Source organism: Xenopus tropicalis, chromosome 2, assembly GCF_000004195.4.
Source record: "Xenopus tropicalis strain Nigerian chromosome 2, UCB_Xtro_10.0, whole genome shotgun sequence".
Classification (NCBI taxonomy): domain Eukaryota; kingdom Metazoa; phylum Chordata; class Amphibia; order Anura; family Pipidae; genus Xenopus; species Xenopus tropicalis.
Genome location: NC_030678.2, coordinates 72453462 through 72480943, shown reverse-complemented (window position 1 = coordinate 72480943; position 27482 = coordinate 72453462). Strand labels below are relative to the sequence as shown.

Genomic DNA, 27482 nt, shown 5'->3' with positions numbered 1-27482 from the left:
CATAACAAGTCTGTTGTGCTGTCATTAGCGTTTTGAATGCAAAGCAACTCTCCCATTACATCTCTTTACAGTCAACATTGGTAGTACAGTTTTTTTTTTTTTTTTTTTTACCAGTAGTGGTAAAATCAAAGTTGCCCTTAGGGCTCAGGATGTGATCGGGATGATCTATCAGCAGAGCTCTTTTGTAGCATGTCTTACTCAGTCACCATGCAGGACACGACCCCCAATGATGTAATCTCCAGGCCCTGCCAGATAGGGTGGATTCTCAGCCTACAGATAAATGGAGGTAGAGAATCTGCCCCTACACTTCAAAAATCTTATTGTTGTGCCTGCACCCAGAGCAATTGCATCAGCCAAGGTTTAGGCACACAAAGTGCATGCTCAAGCACACCTCTTTGCGTGCCTGCACCTGGGTTGAAGCAGTGGCTCAGGGTGCACAACAATAAGATTTTTGAAGTGTAGAGTGAATTCTCTGCCTGCGTTTATTTGCAGGCTGAGAATCCGCACCACGTGGCAGGAGCCTAACAAAATTATATTGTACTACAGTGAAAGTAGGGAATATTTGCCTTTGTACCTAAAAGTGGTAGTTACCTTATTGAGTGGCAGAATAATATTTTTTCATTATATTCCTATGCTTAGTATCACTAAACTCTGTTAAGGTCCTCAGTATCTTGCTGCAAGTTTTAAGTAGCTTTTGGGTGCTTCCCATCTCTACCCGAAGAATTGCCTTCTAACATACCTGGCATAAATAGTTTTTGCCAAGCAGTCCCTCCTTGTGTCACACTCTGACTTCCTGCATGGCTTCTTAAATACTTGCTGTTTCCCAGCAGTTATTGTGCGAATGCTTAGCCTCTCCAGCAAGTGGCTAACAGGAATCTTCAGCAAACTGGCAGCAACACTGGCAAATTCTAAAATGATTGAACAAAACAAATTAAATTTTTCTATGATGGCTTACCATTAGATAAAAATATTAAAAGCATAAAAATCTAGCCTCTGATTAACCTGATTTGTGGTTAGCAAGATAGTAAGTCTGGTAACAAGATACTTAAGGCTGTAGAAAGGCAGAATAGAAAGGCAAATAGCTCAAAAACGAAAAAGAAATGAAAAAATACATCAAAAGAACTGATTACCATTGTACTTTATACTAAGGGGGAAGACAGAGGACAATTAGTTGCCCCAATTTTTAAAAACCTGAATCGCAACAACTAAAAACACAGTCGTGGCAAGTTGCCGCAACAATGTGGTAAAAGTCGGCATTATGTTTAGTGGTGACAATTAGTTACCATGACTGGATTTAAAAAATTGTGGCGACTAATCAACCCTGTCTGATTTTATGAATAATTAAATTTGCAGAAAAAAGCGCAATTTTGACAATGTATTAGCCAGTAAATGATGGCTATGCCCAAAATATAAGTTGCTTGTGTGAATACTGTGCAAATCTTTATTGTACCTTGTGTGTAATTTAATGGTTCACAGGGTTGGCTCTCATCCACAGAGTCAGAAAATTGTATATTCCCTAGATGCAGAAGGCCAGACAAAATCTAGGAAAGGGATGTGAATATTAATTGTAAAAATATACCATATAGACATAGATATTACACGCACACAGTATACAATAATCATGCTAAGATATTATATAATCATTGATAAAAAAAGATCATGCTAATGAACCACATAATAAACAAAAAAACTACCATAAACCCAACTGAACGTGCCAAATAATGTGGTAATAACCCCAAGTTATTACCACATTAAATGGCCAGTTAACCATTAAATTAAACTGACGTATGATGCAGATATTCTGAGATAATTTGTAACTGTTTTTTTTTACTCTTTATTTTTGTGTTTTTTGAATGATTTAGATTTTTGTACAGCAGTTCTCCAATTTAGATGGCAGCAGTTATCTGGCTGTTAGGGAGGGCTTGAACAGAAAAATAATAAGTAATAAAGAGTAAAAATGTCATTTAAATTATAACCTCAAAAGCAACTGTTTTTGGCTGATGGGGTCAGTTACTAGTTAGAAAGAGGCAAAGAAGATGCCAAATAATACAAACTATAACAAAAACTATAAAAAGTTTACTTAAAAGTTGCAAAGAATACAACATTCTATAACATTCTAAAATATAACCCCTTTAAAAGGAGAATGCTCCCCCTCCCCGGCTATAAAAGCCCCCTTAACTGGCCTGCCTCGACCCACCTCACCTCTCTCTTATTGCATAGTCTCTAACTTTAAAAACTGTCCCTATCACTAACCCCAACCTAAAAAAGCAAAGCAGTGCAGATGCGTACATGGGCGACATCTTCCCTGTAAGTTAACATTCTTCGGGTCTCACAGCCGATACAGACAATGCTTGCGCATGTGCAGTTTGAGCTGATTTCCTGCTACCCCCAACTGCGCATGAGTAGGTTCGTATCTCCGGCGAGACCCGAAAAATGTTTGCTTGCAGGGAACGCAGCTGTGCTAATTTGCTCTTTTAGTTGGGGTTAGCGATAGGGGCAGTTTTTAAAGTTAGAGACTATACGATAAGGGAGAGGTGAGGGGGGTCGAGGCAGGTCAGTTAAGAGGGCCAGGGGTGTAGTTCTCCTTTAATGACCAGAGAAAGCAGAATTGTAACCCACACCAAAGAATTCTAGGATTCCAGCAGCATGGGGCCATCAGATGGACAACCCATGCCCCTTAAACTATGCTAAAACTAAATCTTAGAGCCAAAATAAACTGCAGTTTAACAAGTTATGGAGAGTCACAAGTTGGAAATGCCTTAAGAACATTTGTTCCTTCTTACTGGGATCCTAGCCCTCCAAAAAAAATGGTCACTATTTGACAACAGATACAGCACACCAATGTCATATTTGACATTGTCAATAATTTTAACCCCGGTAACCAGGATTTGTTTAAAGTATAGTTTGTGTGATGTTTTGACTAACCTTGAAGATATTATTCTGGGTTGTTTGATCAATTCCTAGGTGTAACATGGCATCTTTGGTCACTTCAAAGTCATCTTCTAATAGATTTAAGAAAAAAAAAAATCTCTATGTATACAATATTAAAATAGGGAAATTCAGGTTATACTCCTGACCAAAGCAGACAAAATATAGACATTTGGACACTTTAGTCATGATTTCAGAATGTATTCAATGAAGCTGGCATAAATAAAATATTTGAAAGAGGTGATTTTATTCTGTTTAGGTTTTAAAAATCACATGTCCTTTTGAAAGCTAACATTGCAGTCACAGATTGTAATGGAGCGCCTCAAGGAGAACACCAAACAGCTATGTGTAAAAGAGAACATGGTCAAGTGCAACATTGACTTGTAGTCCCCAACTGGAAAAAGATCAGACTCCACACTAGGCTAAATGGTTTGTGATACTTTAGCAGTGGGCTGTAGCTATATCTTCTGAAGGTTTGTTTCCCTTAATTAGATGTTTGGAGAAGCATATATCAGCCTTGTGCAAATTCTAAGGCTTTCAGAAACATAACTGAAGGGGGCTATCAAATATTAGAATAAAGGCTGTGACACATGGGGAGATTAATTGTTGCGAGCGACTAATCTCCCCGAAATGTCATCCCGCCAGCTAGAATGTAAATCGCTGGTGGGATGGCATAAGCAGCGGCGTGATTTGCTGAAGTCATGGAAGTTTCCTCTCCGTTTCCTCTTGCGCAGACTAATCTCCCCGTATGTCACAGCCCTAAAAAAATATTTTTGCACTAAAACTGGAGCATCTAGTAAAATTAAACTGGTAAGAGTGCTTGCACATAAAACGTTAGGCACCCCCAAGTGATTTTAATCGCTTACCTTGTACCCCGGGGGTTGGTACCCCTGTTAGGCTGATGCCACACGCGGCGAAAACGAGAGAGAATGCAAAGTCTCGCGTTTTCATGCGTATATCGGCTACATGTGCCTGCACCCGAGCGTATCCCATTCATTCGGGTGCAGGCACAAGTAGCAGGCGTAGGGCTGAATTTTCGGCAAGCGTTTTTTACACTTGCCGAAAATTTCAGCCCTACGACTCGTGTGGCATCAGCCTTAAGAGAGAACAGTACCAGCCCGGGGGAGCTGCGAACAATTCCTTCTTCCGCGTTGGCGCGCTTGCGCAGTAGAGTGAAAAGCCGAACTTTAACAAGAAAGTCGGCTTTTCACTCTAACGCGCACGCGCCAGCCCAGCAATTTCACCACAGAAGAAACGTGGAGGAAGGAAGCGGTCGCTACAGTTAACCTGGGTTGGTGCAGTTTTCTCCTAACAGGGGCACCAGCCTGGGGTACAAGGTAAGCGATTAAAGTCACTTGGGGGTGCCTAACATTTTGGCACCCCCAAGTGACTTAGCCTTTCCTTCTCCTTTAACATCTGATGGGTGATTTGCACAGTGCCTTACACTAATTTAAGTTTCCCTAGAAAATTATATAGACAAAACAAGGTTTCTACCATAGAAATCTATTAGAAATAATTAAACAATAGTACCCTCCAGATTATTTTCGTAATTTGGAAGCCAAGAAAAGTTTGCTTTTTCTGGTAAATTCCACTCTTCTCTTTCATGTCTACTGGCACCTTTAACTACCTGTAAGAACAAAGAGTATTTTTATTTTAAAGAAGAAATATGAAACCAAGATCATCCTGAAATTTTCAGTAAAAACACCCTGTTGTAGCTACACCGGGTATAACAGCTGTTATTTTTCATTTAAAGGGTACCTATCACCTCTATATTGTTTCCCCCACCAGAGGTGCAGGCTAATAGAGCCAGCCGCTGTCAGCGCTGGGCTACCTGCCTCATGTTGGGACACATGCATGCGCATAATGAGCAACCGTGTGTCACATAGGAGGGCAATTTACATTCACCCCTCCTACGTTAGGCGCATGTGCATAGTAAGCGTGCGGGAAGATTGCCTATTATGCCAATGCGCGCCAACCAAGATGACTGCCCGCACCAGGAGCTGCCTCCCAGTGAGGGTAGTCCAGCGCTGGTGGGGGGAGGGGGAAAACATTATAGGGGTGATAGGAGCCCTTTAGGATGAAGACACACAGCTACAATGTATCATCTTTATTTGGGCCTTCAGCATAGAAAAATGCCATATACTGTATAACCAACATCTTGGTATCTCTAGATAGATTAAAAACCATTCTGTGCAGATTTGGAACTGAACTCCTAAAAACTAGAATGCAGTCTACAAGAAACCAGCACTTAAGCTCCAAACCCTTGCCCATATTGGCATACCAAGCTCAACACAAAAAATATTCCACATGATTTTAGATTTATATTTTTACTTTCTAACACAAGGATGTTTTAATGTCTCATAACTAGTAAAAAGAAGTGGGCTCAATCTGCATGGTTTCTGTAAACTGATCTAGCATCTTACAGTACTTTCTAGGTCACAAGTGTTTTAGAGTAAAAACAAACAGATTGAAAGCTTTCTTTAAAAAAAGACATTAATTTACCTCGTGCTACATGCATAGCACTGCCTTTAAGGCTAAGATTTCTGCTACAGTGGGTGATCTGACAAAATTGGAAAACTGGGCAGCAAAATGAAAAATAAGGTTAAATGTCGAAAAGTTATGCATTTTGGTAGAAATAATATAAATGCAAGTTATATATTTAATTGGTAGTGTTTTTTGGGGGGGGGGGTCCTTAATTGTAAAGACTCCATACAAAGTGTGGTTGTATAGGGACCATTCCATTCATATCAAACAGTACGTATGAAAATAATGTATTTCTGGGAAGCTTGTCCACAAGCTAGAAAGATCCTGGCCTCACCATATATTACAGTATTTTATATGTTTATATAATTTTAATTTTTTTCTACAAGAATATAATGTTTCTGACTACTAACCTGATAGAATATGTGGAAGTTCCTTTCTAAAGGTGCTTGATGAGCAACCCGAGTCTTCTCTAAGAGATATGTCTGGATTGATGCACCAGTAATTTGCTGGGTCCTAGCAAAGAGGCAAAGAAACACAATGTTAAGGCAAAATTTATTTTACATAAAACAACTTTGAAAAATGGGCACAGGTAAATCTCAAAACTGCAAATGCATACAGTAGTTTTGGGGGTTGATTTATTTAATTTATTTATTTAAATCTGCATTAAGTTTCACTTGTTATATAAAAGATGGGCTGAGCATGAGAAGCCCACACTCCAAACTACTCCAATACATAGCTCTGGAGAGGCTTTTCAAAAGGATTTTTTCAAATCAACTAGCAGTTATGCAAGTTTTTAGTTAAAGTTTTACTTTACAAAAAAAAAAAAAGTTGCATGCTTGCCCATTTCCAGGCTGCTACAGTCTTACCATTTCTTTGATTTAAATATCTTTCATAGACAAGGGAATCCTGTATGCTAGTGCTTGAGTTACTAAACTAGTCATCATTCTCAATGTTCTCCTGTGTTCACATTATACTAAGCATAAATCCAATATGTCAGGCTAAAATTCAATCTTTAAGCTGTTCTATACAATAGAAGCACAAAAAATTCACAGATAAAGATTACCTGTTTAATTGAAGCTGGATATATTTTCCGAAGCGGCTACTGTTATGGTTTCTCAAAGTGCAAGCATTTCCTAGGTGAACACACACAATCGTTAATTACAATTAGTATGAACATAACATAGTTACTTAAGTTTGTATAAAGACATGAAACCTGCCTACTAGCTAGTGGCTCGTGAGCAACATGTTGCTTACCACCCCTTTAATGATGCTCCCAGTGTCCTAAAAGTAGTAAAAGTAGGTGCCCATTTTTAAATTTCTGGCTTGAAGGTAAGTTTTGGAAGCACAAAAACATAGTTTTAACTATTCAGTTAGTTTATAAGCACACAGGTCAGATTCAAATGCAAACTCACTGAACATGTTCCATATGGCCCCCCTCAAGTCACTGATTAATTGCTGACTGCTAACAGCTTAGAGAGCTGTAAAGCAGGAAGTAGTGTTCTAGCTATTATTTTAGACATCTGCCCGCTTCAGCCTATATTGAAAACTTTTTATTTTGCGCAGTCCTTCTATTTTACCAAGTTTCATTTTTACACTAAACTATTCCTTTAAAGGAAAATCTTTTGGTCACAATGGATGAACAAAGCCTCTATATTTGCATACCACATGAACAGGTATGGAGGAAGTATGTAAAGAGCTAAAGGAGAGAATTGGCATACATAGGGCCTCTATAAGAGCAGCCTTAGAACCAAATAAAACCGAAAAAGTAAAAGGTTAAAAAACAAGATATCTCCCAGCAGCAACATATACATATATATATATATATATATATATATACACACACACACATACTTTTTTAAAATTTTACTAAACTTTTGTATTTTGTACTTTCGATGCATTATATGTCTCATAATCTGTAGGACATACGGTCCTTTTATAACTCTACAAGTCCTTAAAAGTAGGATGTTAATTGCATTGAATCTGATCAACAGTATCCATCTATATGGGACACCAAACCTAAAAGATTACAATAAAACTAACGAAACAACATGCTAGTTTTGCCATCAACATTGATTTATGCTAGCATAGCAGTCAAATACAAGGTGTTTTTTTATCAACACAGAGAAAATCGAATTACTGAAAAATGACTATATGTTGTTTAAACAGCTGAAAAATAGCTTTGCTGGTTTTATTTATTGTTATTAGGTCTATGGACAAAAAAATTACAATTAATAGGTCCCAAAAAACTAAACATCGGGCATATGAAAATATATAACAAAAAAGATTTATTAAGCATTTACTTTAGTGACTTTTATTGTAATAAAGTTCTCTTTTAACAGATTAGTGTTATGCATTATGAGTATATATAAAATATACAAAATAAACAGGAAAAAAAAAAACCTTTCTTGAAGCAACTAAAATTTTTGGGTAACAGACTGCATTTAAGCAACATGCTAATGAAAGCTGTTGAAGAGGCATTAGAAATAAGACATTAAATAAATACAAAAAAATCATGCTTTTACCAAATGCTTCCATAACCGGATTAGAGTCAAGGACCCTGCTCTCAATTCTTTCCACCATTTCATTGGTAATGTAGCATCTTGAAGCAGAAACAGTGGCATAGAACTTCATAAGACACCGAGATGTCCAAGTCTGCAGGTGACAACACAAGCTTGTGGTATCAATGAAACAGAACTTGCAAAATTTATATTTCACAGTGAAATAGTATTTGAAGACCTGAATTAAATGCACAACGTACCTTTCCAGCACCACTTTCTCCACTAACAATAATAGATTGGTTGACTGGTTGTATTTGGCTCTGTACATTTTTGTATGCTTGTTCTGCCACAGTGAAGATGTGTGGCTTGCACCCCTAAAACAATAACTACAATATAACATCCAAGGTTTAAAAACATTTAAAAACATTAAAAACAGTTTAAAAAACATTACATGAGCTGCAACTTTATTAGCATACTTAAGCCCTATATAAAGTCATAAGATAATGCAGCAGGACTAAAAACGCCAAGTAAAAGCACATAGGTATAAACTGCTTTAAAAATATGAAAAACAAACCTATCATAAAAACAGGTGTTAATAATCTTTTAGAAAAATTAAATTCTACCATGTATTGTTAATACAATTTAAAGTGTTACTCATAAAAGCACAGAGCATTATACATTTGTTCTGGCAAACCTGTGATAAAAAGTGTTTGTTTTCAACGTTCTTTACTCATCAATCTATAGGTCAAACAAAACTTTTGTTAAATAAAAGGTGTTGATTACCTTAAAATTAAGGTAATTTTTGTATGATGTATTCTACTGTACAGCGTTGCATACATACGTAGCACTTTATAAATAAAGATATACATACATACATACATGTAGATATTGACATTCTGAAGCAACTTGCAACTGACCTTAATGTTTTGTGGTTTTTGTTTTTTTTTTTTACTTAGGGTAATTTGGATCCAAAAAAAAAAAGCTAACAACCAAAAAGTGGTTTGTAAGAAAGATAAACCATGAAAAATAGCAATAAAAATAAAGAACAATAAAGCTGCAGTCTCACAGAGCAGTCTGTTTTCGGCTGCTTGGGTTAATGACCCCTATTTGACAGATGAAAAAGGCAAATAACTAAAAAATTATAAAAAAAAATAAAAACAAAAACCAATTGAAAAGTTGCTATTTGCCATTCTATAACATACTAAAAGTTAATTTTAAGGTGAATTACCCCTTTAACCGGTTTCCTGCCAACGACATGTCTCGTATGTCGTTTGGCAGTTAAAGATTCTCTCTGCAGAAGCGCCGCGTGCCGCTTCTGCAGAGAGTTTTTAGCGATGACAGCCCCCTGAGCGATCGTTGCAGGACCGACCTCCAAGCAGCAGACGCGATCGCATGCGATCCCTGCTTCAGGACAGGTAAGGTGGGTTTTTTTTTTTTGCACTTACACACACACACTCACTTACACAAACTTACATACGTTTACACACACTTACAGCACACAATTTAGCAGTTTTTTTTTTCATTTTGCACACATATACACTTATATACACTAATATGCACACTTACACACAACTTTTACACATGTACACACATGTATACACAAACTTTACAGCTTGACTATTGGATGAGATATTCTGACCACTAATTATACTGTTGTGTGACTTATTTTGTTGTTTCACTGATTTGCACAATTTTTGTGGTTTTATTGCATTTTTATCCCTGTATAAGTGTTCCTAATCTGTTTTTAGCATAGCTTTGCCATGTATAACTTTGGTGTACAAAAATAACTTTACCTATTTTGAATTCATCAGAATGTGTACTTTCCAAAAATATATGGTTTTCTAGGGGTCTCTGTATAGTTAGGGGGTGTTACGGCACATAATACTCTGACAGGGGGCTTTGTATGCAAAAGCTGAGTTGGCAGGCGAGAAATCCATATGTGCTATTTTCATTTTGGGGACTGTTAGTGAAATTTTTAGCCTTGAAATCTAAAGTATGCAGTGCTTTGAAAATTTGGTAGTTTACTGCAGGGAGTTATTGACCTATACAAGTGAGAAATCTCCATAAAACTATATATATTTGGTATTGGCACGTTCAGGAGACATGGGGACTTTCCAAATCGATTGTATTTTCGTGCATAAAATAATTTTTGTTTCTAGTATGTGTGTTTATATTATGGAAAATTAGATTTTGTTTTCATTTTTAGACATTTAGAAGCCTATATCTTTATACAGAATTGGAATGACACAAAAATTCTACCATATTTTGAAAGCTTAGGTTGTCCTGAAAAAAACTATATATTGTTTTCCTGGGTAACCTAAAAGTACCCCCAAGGAAAGGCCCCTAAAGTGAAACAGTGCAAAATGTTCAAAAACTGTCTGGCAATACAAGTTTTGACCAAAATAGCTGGCAGTAAAAGGGTTAAGGCACATTTGTGGATTAAAAACAGCGGTACAGATGGAGCAATCTCTGTTCCTGAAACATATTGCATCACTTTATTTTCATTAATAAATTGATGGGGCTGCTGGTTTACAGAAGAATGTAGTCATTACCTGAGGATTAGAGGCTGCGTGATACTCCTTCATGACCTCTGAACTATACAGTTTACAAACTGGCCGGAAGGGATTAACAGCAACCACAGTGCACCCGGCATTTGTGTAGAACACACCTGCTGAATATCTTGCCTGAAGACATTTCAACACTGAAATAAATTATAAGACACAAAGCATGTAAATATACAATCTGCTTAGATTGTCTCTAGCCACTCTATTGATTTTTTCATATAGACAAACTTCACATATGCCTCAAATGTTACATTTCTTACCTGTTGCCGTTGTTACAGGGTTCACTTTAGTTAGATCATCATACAAGTGAAGTTGTTTTTCATCAATCAAAAATGCTTTAACCTCCTCCTCAAATGAATTGTTCAGCTTGTTGTTATTAGACAGATTGTTCTGGTGTACATTGATCAAGAGAAAAACAAAATAAACAATGCATAAGAAATAGGATTTAGTGAGATTTAGTGAGGCAAACTATGTTTTTATGGGGAATACCAGTGCATGAAGTCATTGAAAAGTCAAACTGAATGAAATAGTCCAATTAACCCTTTCCCTGCCAACAATGTAGCTCCTACATGCTGGCATAAAAAGATGTTAAACGCCAAGCACGTAGGAGCTACGTTTTCTTTATCTTGCACGCTTTCTCTGCGCTCACTGCTTAATCTCAGTGCAGAGAATGAGAGCAAAGTAAAGGACCCCCTAGGAAACGAGCAGAGGGGGGTAACTAGCGGCCCCTGGGGCGCAATCACCCAGGGGCCCCATAGAAAAAGTCAGGCACGTAGATTCTATGTGCCAGACTTTTTCTGCTCTCTCCCTCCCTTCCTCCGCCCCCCCACTTCCTGTGCCACCCACACACTGATCCTTCCCTGCAGCTGCTGTGCCTGCGTCTCCTGTCTCCCTCCTGCGATCTGCAGTTTCTTTACCCCAGGTAAGTGCCACATACACACACATATTACACTAATACACACTTATACTCACACACATACATACATACATTTTGGGGGGGCATGGGGGGTTTCACACATTCACAGCACTCACACTTACTTGCACACTCACACACATGCACACAAAACACATTTTGCCTACTGTACACACACACACTTACACACTGTAATTTTTTATCGCATCGTTTTTATTCTTGCCTGAAAAAAATGTTTTACTGCCATTGCGGATAGCGTATTCGCTAACCGCACTGCGCAATACCTTTTGTGTATTATTTTGGTGTTTTTATTACATTTTTTATTTACATTTTTGTTCCCCCTCCCTCCCTCGCATAGCATCACATGGTGTTGTGAACTAGATAGCAGGCAGGCTTGATCTTTCCATTGCCTGCCTACTTCAAAGGACTGTGCCCCCTCTCTGCTCTTCCCACGAAGAATTAAATAGCAGGCCAGCTTATTCTCGTGCCTGCCTGTCTGCTTCTAAGGGCTCTCCTTCCCCCTTCCCATTACACATAGACAACGGAGCTGAGCTTGTCACACACCGGCTGAAAGCAGAAGGGGCATGGAAGGTTTGTGATTGGGCATATTTATTCACTTGGGAGGAATTTAAATTAAAACCCGGAAGAGGGGGGAAAATGTGGCTGCTCCTTGGGTTTGTAATTTGTGCTAGCATAATTATGAAGTGAAAAAACTTTGCAGATTTAGTTTATAAGGAATTTAAAGCTGATACAAATTAAAACACAACAGCAGGTGTAAAAAATTTTTTTTAAAGGAGAAGGAAAGGCTAGTAAAGAGTTAATCTCAAGCTGCAGGCATACCTTCAGTTGTCTCCCCATATTTCACCTGTTCAGAAGATCTGAAGCTAAACAGGAAGAAAAAACGCTGAGCTGGGTAGAGAAGATTCCCATAATGCAACGCTCCTGCACAGACACTACGACCAGGACTGTAGGCGGCGCATGCACACAAGCAGGAGCGCTCCCCCTAGCCACCGCCCTTATAAAAAGTGGATGCAGCGGCAGCTGGTGCCATAAGAAGAGGACGCAGCCGGCAGGCAGGTGCTGGGGGGAGAGGCAAGCGGGGAGCGGAGTTACGACGAGTTGGTGTGTGAGCTGAACGAGTTGGTGTATGAGCTGGGGGGGGGGGAAGACACAGAAGGACGCAGCTGCTGGGGGCAACACAGAAGGACACAGGGGGCCACAGGGAAGATGCTGGAGGATGTTGGGGACACATGCGTAGTAGAGACAGTGAGGGAAAGGGAGTGGGCATCCCTTGTTAAAGATGGCGGTGCCGTTCACTGAAACAAGTATGTAGAATGTAGTAGGTGTATCTCTGTAAATCTTTCATTAGGCAAGCCAGAAATATAGGGACTTTATTTTAACTGCATCACAGACTCAAAGTCATTAGACAGTGTAGGACTCACGTACAATGAGGGGCCTTGATATGGCACGTGAGCTTACATATTTTGGCCAAAGTGTGGTACTAACACCTCATTTTTTGTAAAAATTATTTTTAAAGGCAAACTAAGCGCTGGCAATCTTTCTTTCTCTTTAAGCCAGAAATATAGCATTTTTACATAGCAATAGTAGTACTATTTAATAGTGTGCTTAATAGATTGACTTTCCTTGTCTTTTAAGTGGCTGTCAGTGTCACTTTAAATTATTAACCATGTATAAAAAAAACAAAACATAAAAAAATCACAACAGAACATTGACATGCGGCACATTGGTTTCCCCGATAAAGGCATTTTCTGTAAGCATAATTTATGTTGTTGCTCTCATCTTATTAAAGACAGTACAAACATGTTTGCCAAGAATCATTTATGAACAAGTTAGGATGACATTACTGACCCATTAGACTTATTAAAGCATACTGGACATTTTTACCAATTACCACACACATCCAATTTCTCAGCTTGTCCACTCCCTTGAACTGGACTAATGGACTAATTAACCTCTCAGTTTCTATGTACTGTGTTGGGAACAAATGAGTTAATTAAATGGATGATGTCATTGCAGCTACACTTTAAATACTGCACTGCTGCACTGGTTGGTATGTCTGGCATAGGGGCATGTCCCCAAAACGTTACATGGTTTGCAATAAAATAGCATGGTTCATCCAGCTCAAATAAGTCCTGTTGTGCCAGTATTTTTGCATATTTTGGAACATAGTGGAGGGTGCCAAATCCTCTCTAAATATTGTGCACCAGGCGGAACATATGTGGTAAGGCCAGTGTGTGCTGGGGAGTGTGGATTGGCACTCCCTTAAACTGGCCATACACAAAAATATCCACTCATTTGGCAAGCTTTTATCGGCCCGTGTGTGGCCACTTTTAGTGCCCTGTACACTATAGTGTACAGGGCAAGATCTTTATCTGTACGAATGTCCCGTTATACAGTTACATATCCGTTCCAGAACTTTTGGCCAGCTATGAGCCATCTTTGGACATTTTTTAATTTGATGATTTCATTAATTTATGAAATGTTTATAAACTGAGGTGGATCAGTGGTATAAATATAATTTTAAATATATTGTATATGTAGGTAGGATGGCCAGTCATTTTTTATAACTGAAATAAATTGTGTTATCTTCTTCTTGTCATTATTGCTGTTTTGGATAGTGGTAATATCTTTTCTGGCTGGAGACCTAGTAACAGGTTGTGTTACTCCCTTGTCTGCACTAGTGATGAGTAAAGGTTTTGCTGAGAATAAAGATGGCTATTGACTCCAATGGTGGAAAAAGTTGCACAATACAGAAAAGTTAGCACAAAAAAAATAAATAAATAAAAAACCAAAAAAACCACCCACTGACTTCAATGGCTGTTTGCAATTTTTTTCACAATGCAGCCATAAATTGACATACAATGCAGCAAATAACCACTACAAAATGTAACATGGCCTCTGACCAAGAGTGCTTGCAATCTAAAATGAGAAGGGGGTTGAGATGCAAGGTGTGGGAATTTGCATGTTCGGGAGTCAGCAAGGCGAGAGATGTGGCTTTGAGCACTGCGTGTAACTGTATGTAGTGCACAGAGAAGCTATCCTAAGCTAGATATGGGTAAGCTTTTCTAAATAAATGTGTTTTAAGAGATCCTTTAAAAGGCAGAAAGATTGGGAGAGAATTCCAGACAAGGGTGCAGCCCTAGTAAAGTCTTGAATGCGAGTATGCGAGAAGGCAATAAGAGAAGTGTTGGGGAGTAAAGAGGAGCATAACAAGCAGTTTGGTAAGTTTCTGGATAAGAGTTCAGAGATGAAGAGCATGGCAGAGTTTTGAACTGCTCCTCTGGCAGGTGGAGCTCAGACTAAAGACTAATACTGGTGAGATTTTGGGGGAACAGCATTTTTGCTATTCTAAATACCCCCCGTAAAGCACAGCCTGAAGTTTAGTTAGTGAGACATTTGGAATGAAAACTTACTATGCTAGATATTGTTTACCATATCATAGGAAATTAGGTTGAAAAAAAAAAAAAAGACACATGTACATGAGTTTAACATTTTAGTCTAAATGAAACCTTTTTCACACGTATATATTATGATGGAACCTACTCTCTTCTAATCTAAAATGGATGCCCTTGTGTATGCTGAAAGGGAGAAATATGGTCCCCTTATATATATTTAGACATAGTTATTGTCTCCCATTAAAGGAGAATGCAAGTCAAAATTTAAAAAGCATACTGCCCAATAGTCCTCCTATTGTTTAGTAAAAACGCCACACTTTTGGCTCACCTAATCAAATATTTACTCAGTCACACTTACTTCACATTTTCTAGAACAGGCAGCCATCTCTAAAAAGGTATTCTCCCTTCCTTTCCCTCCTTGCTTCATACTGCACATGTGTTTCATTCCCTCCCCCCCTCCCCTCTGCCAGATCCGCTTCTAAATGGCTGGTGGGCATGTGTAGCTCAGAACAGCAGACAGGATCAAGATACACACATGCTCAGAGAATAGGAAGGCCGCTGGCAGCCTACAGGAAGGACAGAGATATTTCAGTGATGTCACTGTAGTCTTCACACTGCTGTAGGCTGCCAGCACCATATCTCAAGAGAAGCAAGCAGGGATCTGGGAATTTAGATATGCAGTAAGTCCTTAAAAAGAATGCCTTTAGACTTACTTTTAATTTATATTAACCTTTCACTGTCCTTTAAAGGACACTTGTGTTGTGTGGTTTTACCTTTATATCAGGAGTGTTAGGGTTGAAATTTCGGTGACTGTTGCGAGTTCGGATTGGGTGCAGATCCGAGTGGGGACGTACACTTTCTCTACTCCCAAAGTTTTACTGTTTTGGAACCTAAGGCCTGCACAGAAGTTGCATACAAAATGGAAAGACACTGGTACGGGTTGTGTGCAGGTAATACTATTGCTACAATAGCAACATTTTGCAGGTTAGGGTCTGGTGCGGGTTAAGGTTGAGCACAGGTTTAGTTTTTCCTGACCCTGAACATCACTATTATAAGTATCTTTACTCTGTGTAAACCATTCCGACTTGGCCAGCCTTACTTGACACTTTCTATATCCTAAACCAACTTAGTTGCCCTTCCCTGGACCACCTAATTCAATAATATCCTGTTTGAGCACTGAACACCAAAACTGCACTACATATTCCATACAGTGCCCTAGCACTGCTTTTAAAAGGATACAAATTATCACCCCTTCCTGTAAATATATACCCCTTTTTTCTACAGCTCAAAATCTTGCTTGCCCTTACAGCTGCCAATTGGAATTGCTTGTTACAGCCAAATTTGTTATCCACAAGTAAGCCTAGGACCTACTCCATGATGGATTTGCATGATGTTGTCCCTGTAAGGGTACAAGTGGTTTGCATGTGTTTATCCCAGGTATAACTTTAGATTTATTAGCACTGCACTCATCTGCCACTTAGCTACCCAGATTGCCAGTCTGTCCAAAACTTAAAAAAAAAGTATGTCACATCCTGGATGAAATTAATTGGCCTGCATAGTTGTGTGTCATCTACAAACACTCATACATTACTTACAATATCCATACCCTAGTCATTAATAAACAAATTAAGTAAAATGTGATCCAACCCACTAAGAACCCTAAACCAAGTAGAGAATGTACCATTGGCAAGCACCCTCTGTAAACAATCCTTTAGCCAGTTACCTATCCATGTTCAAACAACATTAGCAAGGGCAACAGACCTTTGTTAAAAAAGCAGTTGTTTATGCAGCATGATCCCTTTTTACATACTAGACTTACATAAGTTTTCTGCCAATCCAGAGGTAACTACCAGATAAATGTGAGTCTAAGAAAAGTATTGTAAAACTAAAAGTACTCTCTAAGTACTTGAGGGTGCATTCCATCAGGCCTTGTGCACATTATCTTTGAGTAAACTTTTAAATATCATATTTCTTATCAGCCACTGACTTACTTAGCTGAGCCATTTGGGCCCTAAAGGTGGCCATACACAGGCAGATTTAAGCTGCTGATTCATCCTCATCAGACCATGTTGGCAGCTTATCTGCCTGTGTATAGGGTCCTCTGACAGGTCTGCCTGGCCAATACGGGTTTGAGGATTGGCTCATTGATGCAGTCCTCGCTCCCAATGGCCTGCATTCCCCTAGGGACAAATAATCTTATCGCCCACTTCATGGTAGCAATAATGCTTAAAGATCCCCTGGTTTGACAACCTCACCAAAACCCTTTTATGTGGGGTAAAGCTACAAACAAGTATGTTCACCCCAAAAAAAACATACACAAATTCCCCTGAATCCAAACTGGGTACACATGTCTGTCTACTCCAACTACCAAACGCAAAGCTTTCCTAAATCTGGCGATTTCGAGGACATTTCCAAAAATCACCTCAAAGCTTTCGCTTTTTAAATACGAACCCAAGAGGTCTACTATTTTTGAAAAGTACACATCCCCCTGAATCCAGGGAAAATGGCAAGTTTGTGAGTGTTTGTGTATACATGTGTGTACACATCTACGACAGTGGCATGGATAAGTTTACTGTCCAATTGTAGAGGGGGTGGAATTGTAGAGCAAAAGGCTGGGACCATAATGCCTTGCTAATGGCAGATCTGTGGTTCCCAATACATTCTTTTAAAAGTAGTAGTGATTTTGTGCTCAAATTATAAACAATATACCACATATCTAGAACTATGTGCCAATCTATGATTTACTTTAAACCATATTCAAGCTCACAAACATAAACCTACAGGTGGACACCTGTAACAACCAGGTTTTTGCTTTAAAGTAGCCCAGTTAGTATTATCTTTCTTAGTAACATGAATGTCAATTCTAAACAGGATGTTCCAAAGGCTCCTATCAAGTGCATGGCAAAACATAGGACAAGTAACTTAGTACAGAGGCAACTATGTAAACAATTGGACATTTCCTATTTAAGGGGTTGTTTACCTTTAAGTTAACTTTTAGTATGATGTAGAGAGTGAAAAAATACATTTTTTTTGTATGCTAACCTGTTGTACTTTAATGAATGTGCCCTTAAGTGTGCTCTCCAAATTCAGTATTCTTGTACAGAAGGATGTTAACAGTGGAGTAGTGTTTCCCTACTCATTACTACATATTGGTTTATTCAGTGTGAGGATGCACAAAACTACTAAGCATCAGATATAGAACAAAGGGCTGCATATTTTACAACAGGTGGTCACACCTCAAAGAAAGAATTTAACATTTCTAATCATAATTCTCTGCTATGTTGGGAAATAACAGTTGATTTGGGTTGTTTTGAATTTTGCACACATATTGTAAAGTGCTGTAGAATATATTCACCCTTTATAAAAGTAATACAGATCTATTAGGGCTTTCTGTAATGTTTCAGCTACCTAGAAATGCATGCCAGTTTGTCCAGATCATATTGCAAGAATGCCACCTGCAGGATGTACTTAATTAGCCTGCATAATTTTGTGTCATCTGCTAACATTGATACTACAATCCATGCCCACCCCAAGTCATTAATAAACAAATTAAAAATAGTGGACCCAACACAGAACCCTGCAGCACCCCAATAAGAAGCAACTTCAGGTTGTAAATGTGAACTTTTACATTTCATCTAGGAATGTCTGTTACCTATGGATGGAATCTATGAATCATTGTGAAAGCTCAATAAGCTGCAATTTTACCCCCCAGCCCAAGAGCCCCTTCTTCTAGATCAGTGGTTCGCAACCTGTGGGTCGGGACCCCTTTGGGGGTCGAACAACCCTTTCACAGGGGTCGCCTAAGACCATCGGAAAACACATATTTCCGATGGTCTTAGGAATAATTTTATGGTTGGGGGTCACCACAACATGAGGAACTGTATTAAAGGGTCGCAGCATTAGGAAGGTTGAGAACCACTGTTCTAGATAGCCCATGGCTACAATGGCCATTTCACACAACTCCATGCAAACCTTACAACGTCATAAGCAATTAAAGGGAAAGCAAACATCTCAATGGTCCCCATTTGTACAGGAAACGATCCGAATGGGGTTGTGGCTTCATGGGAAAATGAAGGGGGTTATTGGGAGGGAGTAATCTAATTTGTCCCTAATTTATAATTTAAACATTGGGAGGTGTGAGAAAGCCAATAAAAGCAAAGTGTTATTGTTTCACAGCTCCTGGAATGTGTCTCGCCTATAGCAAAATATGCTGCAGGCAAAGGCGACACCCTGAAATACGCGACGCGTCAGTCTACAGTAGCGCTCAAAACAAATCAGAGTCGTTCCGACTCTGCCAGGAAAGCAGCCACACTTACACACAGACCATTTCAGATACCACAGTCAGTTTCTTGATAGATTTAATACCCATTCTTTACTGACCAGCAGTTTAATGTTTAACTGCTCCCACAATGAAATGACCACATAGGGAGAAAAGGTCAAAAATTACCTGTTTTTGCTCCCTTACTGTGTTCTTGGTAAAAGGGCGGCTCATTGCTGAAATTGCAGCAGTACTCCTTAAAAACTTCCCGGCAGCAGTTTCGTAAAAGTTTCCACTCGGGTCGAGCCCTCATCAGCCCTTGAAGGACAAGAGGAGTAACTATACCAAAGCTCCGATCAAACCCGGCCCGCCGCCAGGAACGTCACTCATCTTCTAAACGGTGATTGGGTAAATGTGGACGTTGCGCTGCATCTGATTCCAGGAGTAGTTTCCAGCTTGGAACGCGGAAGCAGCAGTAAGGTTTCCATGTGGGATTAGCTCTGTGTGTTTATGAGCCGATACATTTTTACCAAGAGGTTGCTACTGAGCACCGAATACATTGTGGGTGCCGTAGTGGTGACAAATTGGATTTCTTGGGCATTTTGTGGGAGCAGTTTTATGTGTGCAAACGACGAAGCTGCATCAGAAAGAAATAAAAATCTCGTCGTCTTTTTTTTACTGCTACCAGAACTCCCAGATCCTTCAGCGACTATATGGGTTTATTACTGTTTGCATAAATGAATTCATTTTAAATGTTACACCTGGAAAGGCTCTTTTTTCAAACGATTTCAAATAAGGTAAATATTTAGCCGTAATGTTTAGTCATAGACAGATTTGAAATTTGCATTGCGTGAGTATGACATGGCTCCTTCGAATTGGTTATATTCAGACAGGTCTATGTAGGTCTCGGTGTTGGACCGAACACTGGCCCACCTGGGCGGCAAGATAGGGCGAAATGCTGCTCTTCTGACTTCAAGGAACAGTTCAGTGTAAACTGAAACTGGGTGAAATGGATAGGCTGTGCAAAATAAAAAATATTTGTAATATAGTTAGGGGAAAATGCAATCTATAAAGGCTGGAGTGAGCAGATGTCTAACACAATGGCCAGAACTCTTGCTTTCAGCTCTCTAACCTTAGTTATTGACTTTATGAGGGGGCCACATGGGACATAACTGTTCAGTTAGTTTGTGAGCACCCATGTCAGATTAATATCCAAACTAACTAAACAGCTATGTCCCATATGGCCCCCCTCAATTTGCTGATTGGCTACTGACTGCTAAGAGCTTAGAGAGCTGTAAAGGAGGAAGTAGCCATTATGTTAGACATTTGCTCACTCCAGCCTTTATAGATTACATTTTTGCCTAACTAACTACATTGAAAATTATTTTTTTTTTTGAATTTTTATTTTGCGTAGTCAGTTTTGCCCATTTTAATTTTTACATTGGACTGCTCCTTTAAACGTGGCCTTACACGCACCAACATTATCTTTAATTGGTGCATGTTTGGTGGGAGATCGGTTTGGATAAAATCCTTTGATATCGGTCATCTAATCAATCAGACTGGACTGAAAATTTTGATTGGCGCTTTTGACAGTGAATGTTAATGCTGAATCGTTGATAGGGATAAATAATAATTCCTTTGTTTTTACCTGCATTTCTGATATTTGAGCTCTTAACGTTTGTAGAGTGGACAAATGAGCTTTCCTACCACCAATGGTCATGGGAAAGATCATAATTGTAGGGGTTTGGTGCAAATCAATTGTTTGACTTTAGAGCAGGTGAAATTAGAGCTCACCACAGTAAAATTCACACGTTCTCAATGGGTACAAGTTAGGCCCCCTTACCCCTTGTTTTGGTATTTGGTAGTTTTTTATATGTATATCAGTATTCTGATGTATGCATCCATTTATTATACGGTGCTGTGGAATATTTTGGTGCCTTATAAATAATCGTTAATAATATTTTACAGGCATTGTCCTTTTTACTAATTATGGTATTAAAGTGTTGTACAGTGTTAACCATAGATTAAAAAAAGAAAATATAGAGTAAGTGATACCATTTATTGGCTAACTAAGTAAATAATAAAACACAATTTAAGTCCCTGCCTCAGGCATAGTATGGACCTAAGTAGTCCAGGAAGATCATGTTTTATAATCTACTAATAATACATGGCCATAGAATTCTGTGCTCCCCACCACTTTTATCTAGACCCTTTTCCGTTTTTTCTTTTTATTTAAGAAGATTTCCTATTTAAGGTAAGTGCCTAACATAAAATTTAAATGCTCAGCAACTTTGTTACAGTGAGGCCACGGTAAAAAAAAATTACAACTTTCAACCAAAATTATTCCTGGACAAAGTAAAAATTTCAACATCTTTACTAGTTATAAAAGTGTGTTTTATATCTCATCTTTATTACAGAATAAGAAGAATGAATGAAAAGCTCCTAAAAGAATCCTTTATAAGCAACTTGAATGGAACAAGCATTTCAGAAATTACAGCAGGTTTAAGCATATCTTCTCTGTGCTTTCTTTTTAGAGGTTTATTGCTTGTTCTGTATCAGGAGAAGTATGGTCCACTAAATTATTCCTGGAAATTTCACCTTTCCTTGGATTACTTTCTTCTTGTGTTTCCGCTCATTCTATCCTGCACAGTATTTTCTGACTTCCTTTATATTTTTCCACTAAGTTACACAGCAGCTTGCACACTTTTATTTTACATTATTTACAAAAGGAGGACTAACTGTGTAAAAGGACAATTTATCTGTATCTTAAAATCCTTCCTAAATGTACATGTCGAAGGTGAAACTATACCACCTGTCACAAACCTTCGTGTTTTTCTAAATATCCTTACTGCCATCTCTATCCTTGCTGTGGATTTTCCAGTGTTCCCTCGAAGGTACGCAAAAACAGAGACTTATGGAACAGGTGTCATGGACCTTGGCGTGGGAGGTTTTATTTTTGCCAATGCAATTGTTTCTCCAGAAGCTAAAGCAAGAGAAGCTGTAACACTCAATAGATTTTCAAACCTTAAGAAGCAGCTAGTGTCTGTGTGGCCCCTTTTTATTCTGGGGTTTGGAAGGCTAATTTCTGTCAAAGCGGCAGACTATCACGAACATGTATCAGAGTATGGTGTTCACTGGAATTTCTTTTTTACATTGGCAATCGTTAGAGTATTAGCATCATTCCTGCTGGCTGTCTTCCCAGCAAAAAACTCATGGGTTTTAGCTGCAACCTTTGTTTTTCTTTATCAGTTAGCCCTTGAAACTACAGGCCTGAAGGACTTTGTTTTCTATGGCAGCGATGGAAAAGGCACAAGAGTTGGTTTCTTCAATGCAAACAGAGAAGGGATAGTCTCAGTCACTGGATATGTAGCCATATATGTGGCAGGTGTGCAGGTTGGAATATATGTTCTAAAGAAACGTGCAGTTCTCAAAGACTGGATATCTGCTTTGTGGAACCTTATGATAATAGTGTTGTTGCTTTTTGCCATTTTTCACTTATTTCAGATATACATTGAACCTGTTTCTCGCAGGTTAGCAAATGTAACTTTTTTTATTTGGATTATTGCACAGTGTCTCTCATTCCTCTGTTTGATATTTGTATGTGATTTGATTATGGTGCTTGCTAAATATTTAGTCCCCGGAAGCAGAATTCCAGGCACATGGGTAATATGTAAATCATCATTTTCAACAAAAAAAGGCACTAAATTAAAAGAAGGCAAAAAAGAATCCAGTTTCTGCCTAATTCAAGCAGTTAGTAGGAATCAGTTGCTTTTCTTTTTGCTGTCAAATATCTTGACTGGTTTGGTAAATATGATGGTGAACACTATGACTACCACCAGCTTCTTATCACTACTTGTACTTGTTCTGTATATGTTTTGCACCTGTTTAATAGTATATTTTCTTCATATCAATAGTGTTACTGTAAAATGGTGGTGAGTACAGATTCTCAGTGCTGTTGCTAAAGTGGAGGAACCAGACTATAAAGACTGACTGTACATTACTTAGTAGGCCTAACCCCATAACCTAAAGATTGTGAAGGTGATAAATGATCTAGTAAAGGCAAAAAAAAATGTTTCCAAATTTCACGACTGATCAAGTTAAATCCTTCATAAGCAATGTAATAATAAAACAAAGCTGCCTTAATAAAATTTTTTGTGTATTTAATTTTCGGGATGTATTTATGGGATAAAAACATGTGATTTCCTCAGATCCCCCAGTTGTACGGGATGAAGTTGAAAAAGTACAAAAAAATTTAATTTACTTTAAAATCTCTACTACATGGGTAGCTTGCCAGTTGACGTGACTGTGGGTACCAAATGTAGAATTTTCACACAGTAGAGAGAGAGACTTTTGTCACACTGACATAATGTATAGGGCAGATATATCAAAAATCAAGTTGGTGTTTTTTATTGATTTATTTTCCCAGTTTATTAAAATATTTGAGATTTTTAGGCTAATTGAAAATAAATGGAACAAGGTGATTTTTTTTGCTGACATGTTACTTTTCTTCTGCAACAAAATGCAAACAGTTATTTAGCTGAATTTTACGTGATTTTTTTCTTTTTTAAACACCTTGTGTCACATATTAGGCACATACTAGCGATGTGCAAGCTAGCCCAATATCCACTGGTCGGGCGGGTTCAGGTCAACCTCTGCACAACATTTTCAGGCGACCTTCCACTGCTGACTTCTGGCTCTCTTATTTATAGGAGCATGCCAGCCCTGCCCCTTTTTGTGACATCATCGGTGGGCGGGTTGGGTGCGTGTTTATAAATAGAGTGGGCTAGCTGGGTCAAGTAGGGTTCGGGCTGGAAGCGGGCAGGTTAGGGTCAGGAGTTTTACTCGACTCGCACATACATTTGCTGGCTCCTTTAACACCAACCCTGTGCATCAGCTGTAGCAAGTGTCGAGGGTGGGGGAGAGAGGATTTACCTAGTAGGGAAAAACTCCACCTGAATTGTATCAAACGGTTTTTTAACAATTGAGGAAGGGCATACTACTGTCCCGAAACATTTGATACTATCCTTTGCATCCAGAGCACTGCAATAAAATTGGTAATACCCTACTGCAAACTTTCAGGTGTTTGTGTTATTTCTTTTACAGTGAATATTTATACTGACAATGGAGGAGGCCAGCACAAATACCTCAATTTCCATATTCATTTTTTAAAAATCCAACCTGAAACCATCTGCAATTTGCCTCTGACCCCAGAAAAAAAAAATAAAGATCCTTCCTGACATCAAAAGGTGAAGTTCAGTGCCATGACTCTATCTCAGATAGGGAGCTGCCAGTGACGAGACATAGCTGGAAAAGCACCTCTTGCTCTCACAACATAGCACAGTGCTTGGGCAAACTGGATAAGCAAGCAGCATATGCAGAGCTTCTGAAAAATCTCTTCTTCTACATTTTATATAGATTTTACTAGAAATAAAAATCATAGCGCTCAACCATCAGCTTGTAGCTAGGGCTCCCCCACAGACTTCAAACACTCCCATGTTAGGATGATCAATTTTGGGATTATACAATAGTCTGATAAAGCTAGAATAATTTGTGTTAGTCCTGGTGTGTTTGGTATCTATGGAAAGAGAACTCTGTTTTCCACATAATGCTCATGGTTCCATAATTGTTAAATATCCATAAGTATTTGAGGCTAGTTTAAAAATAAAATGTCACCAGAACCACTTCTCTGATTGCATGGGGAGCTCCTTAATACAGTGACACACACAGTGCTCCCTGGACATCTTCCATACTTAAGTCAGGTAACCATTTATTAATTGTCCTGCTTCTCCCTTCCATTTAGAGTAATCATTCAAAATTTCTCTTGTAGTACAGGTATGGGACCTGTTATCCAGAATGCTCGGGACCTGGGGTTTTCCGGATAGGGGATCATTTCGTAATTTGGATCTACATAACTTAAGTCTCCTAAAAATCATTTAATTATTTAATAAACCCAACAGACATGGTTTGCCTCCAATAGGGATTAATTCTTTCATAGTTGGGATTAAGTACAAGGTACTGTTTTATTATTACAGATAAAAAGGAAATCATTTTTAAAAATTAGAATTATTTGCTTATAATGAAGTCTATGGGAGATGGCCTTTCTGTAATTCAGAACTTTCTGGATAATGGGTTTCCGGATAAGGGATCCCATTCCTGTATTGAGAAATGGCTCCCATAGTCAAACCCACTTTTTCCAAAAACACATCTAATGGAACTTTTTGTATAGCTTTGCATTTACAAGAATGCCAAATTATCTACATTCATGACGGAAAATTGCTCCCACAATTCTGGAAAGTTCAGAGGTCTTTTTAAACACTGTGTTTTTAGCTAACCTCTATTTATAAAAGTCATGAACGAGACATGGAGCATGAACTTTACTGTGTTTTAGGCTGCTCTTTCTTTCCTAATAAATTACAGTACATTTTTATTGATGGTCTTATGCATTTAAGCTGTTTTATCACTGTGCTTTACCTTAGAACACTCCTCTGGAACAAAGCCTTTCCAAAGAATTAGAAATTGTGAGACAGCTATGGAAAATCTAAAGTCAAGAATTCTTTTCACCTTGTACTCTTGTTGTCTATCCTCAGTAGTAGGAGCATGTGGTTGTAGTCTTGAGGAAAATTGGTTGGAAGTCACTGGCTTGACAAGAGACACAAAAAAAATGAGAGGAGCGAGTAGAGCAGGAACAGACTGCCTGTGACATCGCAAAGCCCCACCTACCATGCATATTCACTGCACTTTAAGTAGCTCTGCTGTGTCAGTGAAGTCTATCAGGGCCAGCAGCTCTAAGCCACATACTGAAGAGTCTAAACCGGAAGCTGGCATAAGGTCTGGGTAGAGCAGTTTTCAAGCAGTTATGGACATATTTGAACCCAAAGGTGTTAAAATAAAAGCACTTACTTCTATTTTATATTATTTTACATGGTTTAGTGCATTGTAAAAATGTGTGGTATATAACACCTTTAAAACTAGGGTGTCCAAACTTTGCACAGTGATTTTTACTATAAAACTGTGATCCAAGGTTAGAAAAACTGGGTGGATCCAACAATAGCCAATCAGATTTCATTCAGTGTTTTCATGTTTTTCAAACCAACATAAAGTTTGTTCTCAAACTTCCCTTTCTAGTATATAATCATTCTTTGTTACAAACTTTACATTGTTGTCTTGCAATGGATGCATAGGAATTATGGTGACTCCAAGTGGTGAAAAAGGAAACTTTTTTCTTTTTTACATATTTACAAAAAGATTATAGACAAATAGAAGTATTTACGCAAGTTGGATTTATGACATCACATGGCACCTATTTCACATTTAGTTAAGTGTATAAAAATATAAAATCACAATTATATTATCTCTCAAAACAGTTCCAACAGGGACCAAAATCATGGAGACTGTACTGTACAGCACTGTAAAAGCTAATCCATTACACATGGTAGACAGATAATATATTAAACTGGACTTATTCAGGATTCTTCTCTAACCATTTTTGCAGTTACTGTATGTATTATATTTGGTTTTGGTTCTTCACACCCAGCTTGAAAGGTGTGCTATGCATTTTCCATTTATTTTATGAGCACCCATTACCCTGCTCAGAGAGTGCTCTTCCTCTACCTATATATTAATGTGTATTTTTATTTATTATATTGTGCATGCAAAAGTATTCAGTCCTTTAACTGAGAAAAAAAATGCAATTTTTGCATTTTACTAAATGCTACATGCTACACGGAAATATTTTTAATCATGACATTTGTTTCTAAGGCCTGGAACTCAAAATTTGTTTTTATGTTACACTGATTTATGCTGAGAAAAATCGTAATGGCAGCAACAAACTGCATTTAATTTGCTATTATTATTATATTATTATTTGTTTTCTTAAGCAATTTGTGAAAAAAGAGAATAACACAGTAAAAAAACAATGGCTGCTCTGATCTTAAAGGTAGAGGGCTGACAGCACAATTGTCTACTGAGCAGAGTGGCAGTGATTGATGTGTGATTTCAACCAAAAAGATTTATGATAGACTTTTCTCACCATACCCGAATCTTTTTCCCTATTATAACGACAGAACTAAACTGGCGTTACAATGTAATGCACAATGGATTTAATGACTGCAGAGCAATGTTGCCACTAAGCTGTGCGCGAATGCACAAATTTTGAGGCACACAATTTTAAAAAATGCACACAAGTTTTAAATGTGTGCAAAAAAAATGTTTTTTGCGCACATAGCTGAGACAGAAATTAGAGGGAACACTGAATGCAGGCTATAGTTTCAAAGAGATTGAATAAAAACCTTATAGCTGGGCTGTTTTTCTTTAATTGTCTATATGTCCCTCATGACACATAGGGGCAGATTTATCAAAACACGGATTGGAAACTAAAATTCCTGAAGATCGCAAATATCACGAAAATGCTTCCGAAAAAAT

General features: G+C 38.3%; 2 protein-coding genes across 2 annotated transcripts in view; one reads left to right on the top strand and one right to left on the bottom strand.

The window, feature by feature from the left end:
• myo19 (myosin XIX) overlaps nucleotides 1–19399 on the bottom strand; it is a 46036-nt gene extending 26637 nt beyond the window's left edge. Inside the window, 11 exon segments of the mRNA NM_001128645.1 lie at nucleotides 740–908; nucleotides 1451–1541; nucleotides 2926–3002; nucleotides 4459–4555; nucleotides 5823–5925; nucleotides 6476–6545; nucleotides 7935–8064; nucleotides 8171–8284; nucleotides 10463–10611; nucleotides 10735–10864; nucleotides 19251–19399. Coding sequence (NP_001122117.1) covers nucleotides 740–908; nucleotides 1451–1541; nucleotides 2926–3002; nucleotides 4459–4555; nucleotides 5823–5925; nucleotides 6476–6545; nucleotides 7935–8064; nucleotides 8171–8284; nucleotides 10463–10611; nucleotides 10735–10864; nucleotides 19251–19295 — 1175 coding nt within the window. The 5' untranslated portion in view covers nucleotides 19296–19399.
• A 121-nt stretch (nucleotides 19400–19520) lies between these two features.
• Nucleotides 19521–23681, top strand: pigw (phosphatidylinositol glycan anchor biosynthesis class W). The gene is made up of 2 exons (XM_002932988.5): nucleotides 19521–19858; nucleotides 21479–23681. The coding sequence occupies exon 2, from the start codon at nucleotides 21489–21491 to the stop codon at nucleotides 22995–22997; it is 1509 nt and encodes a 502-aa protein (XP_002933034.1). The 5' UTR covers nucleotides 19521–19858; nucleotides 21479–21488; the 3' UTR covers nucleotides 22998–23681.
• Nucleotides 23682–27482: the final 3801 nt, after the last annotated feature.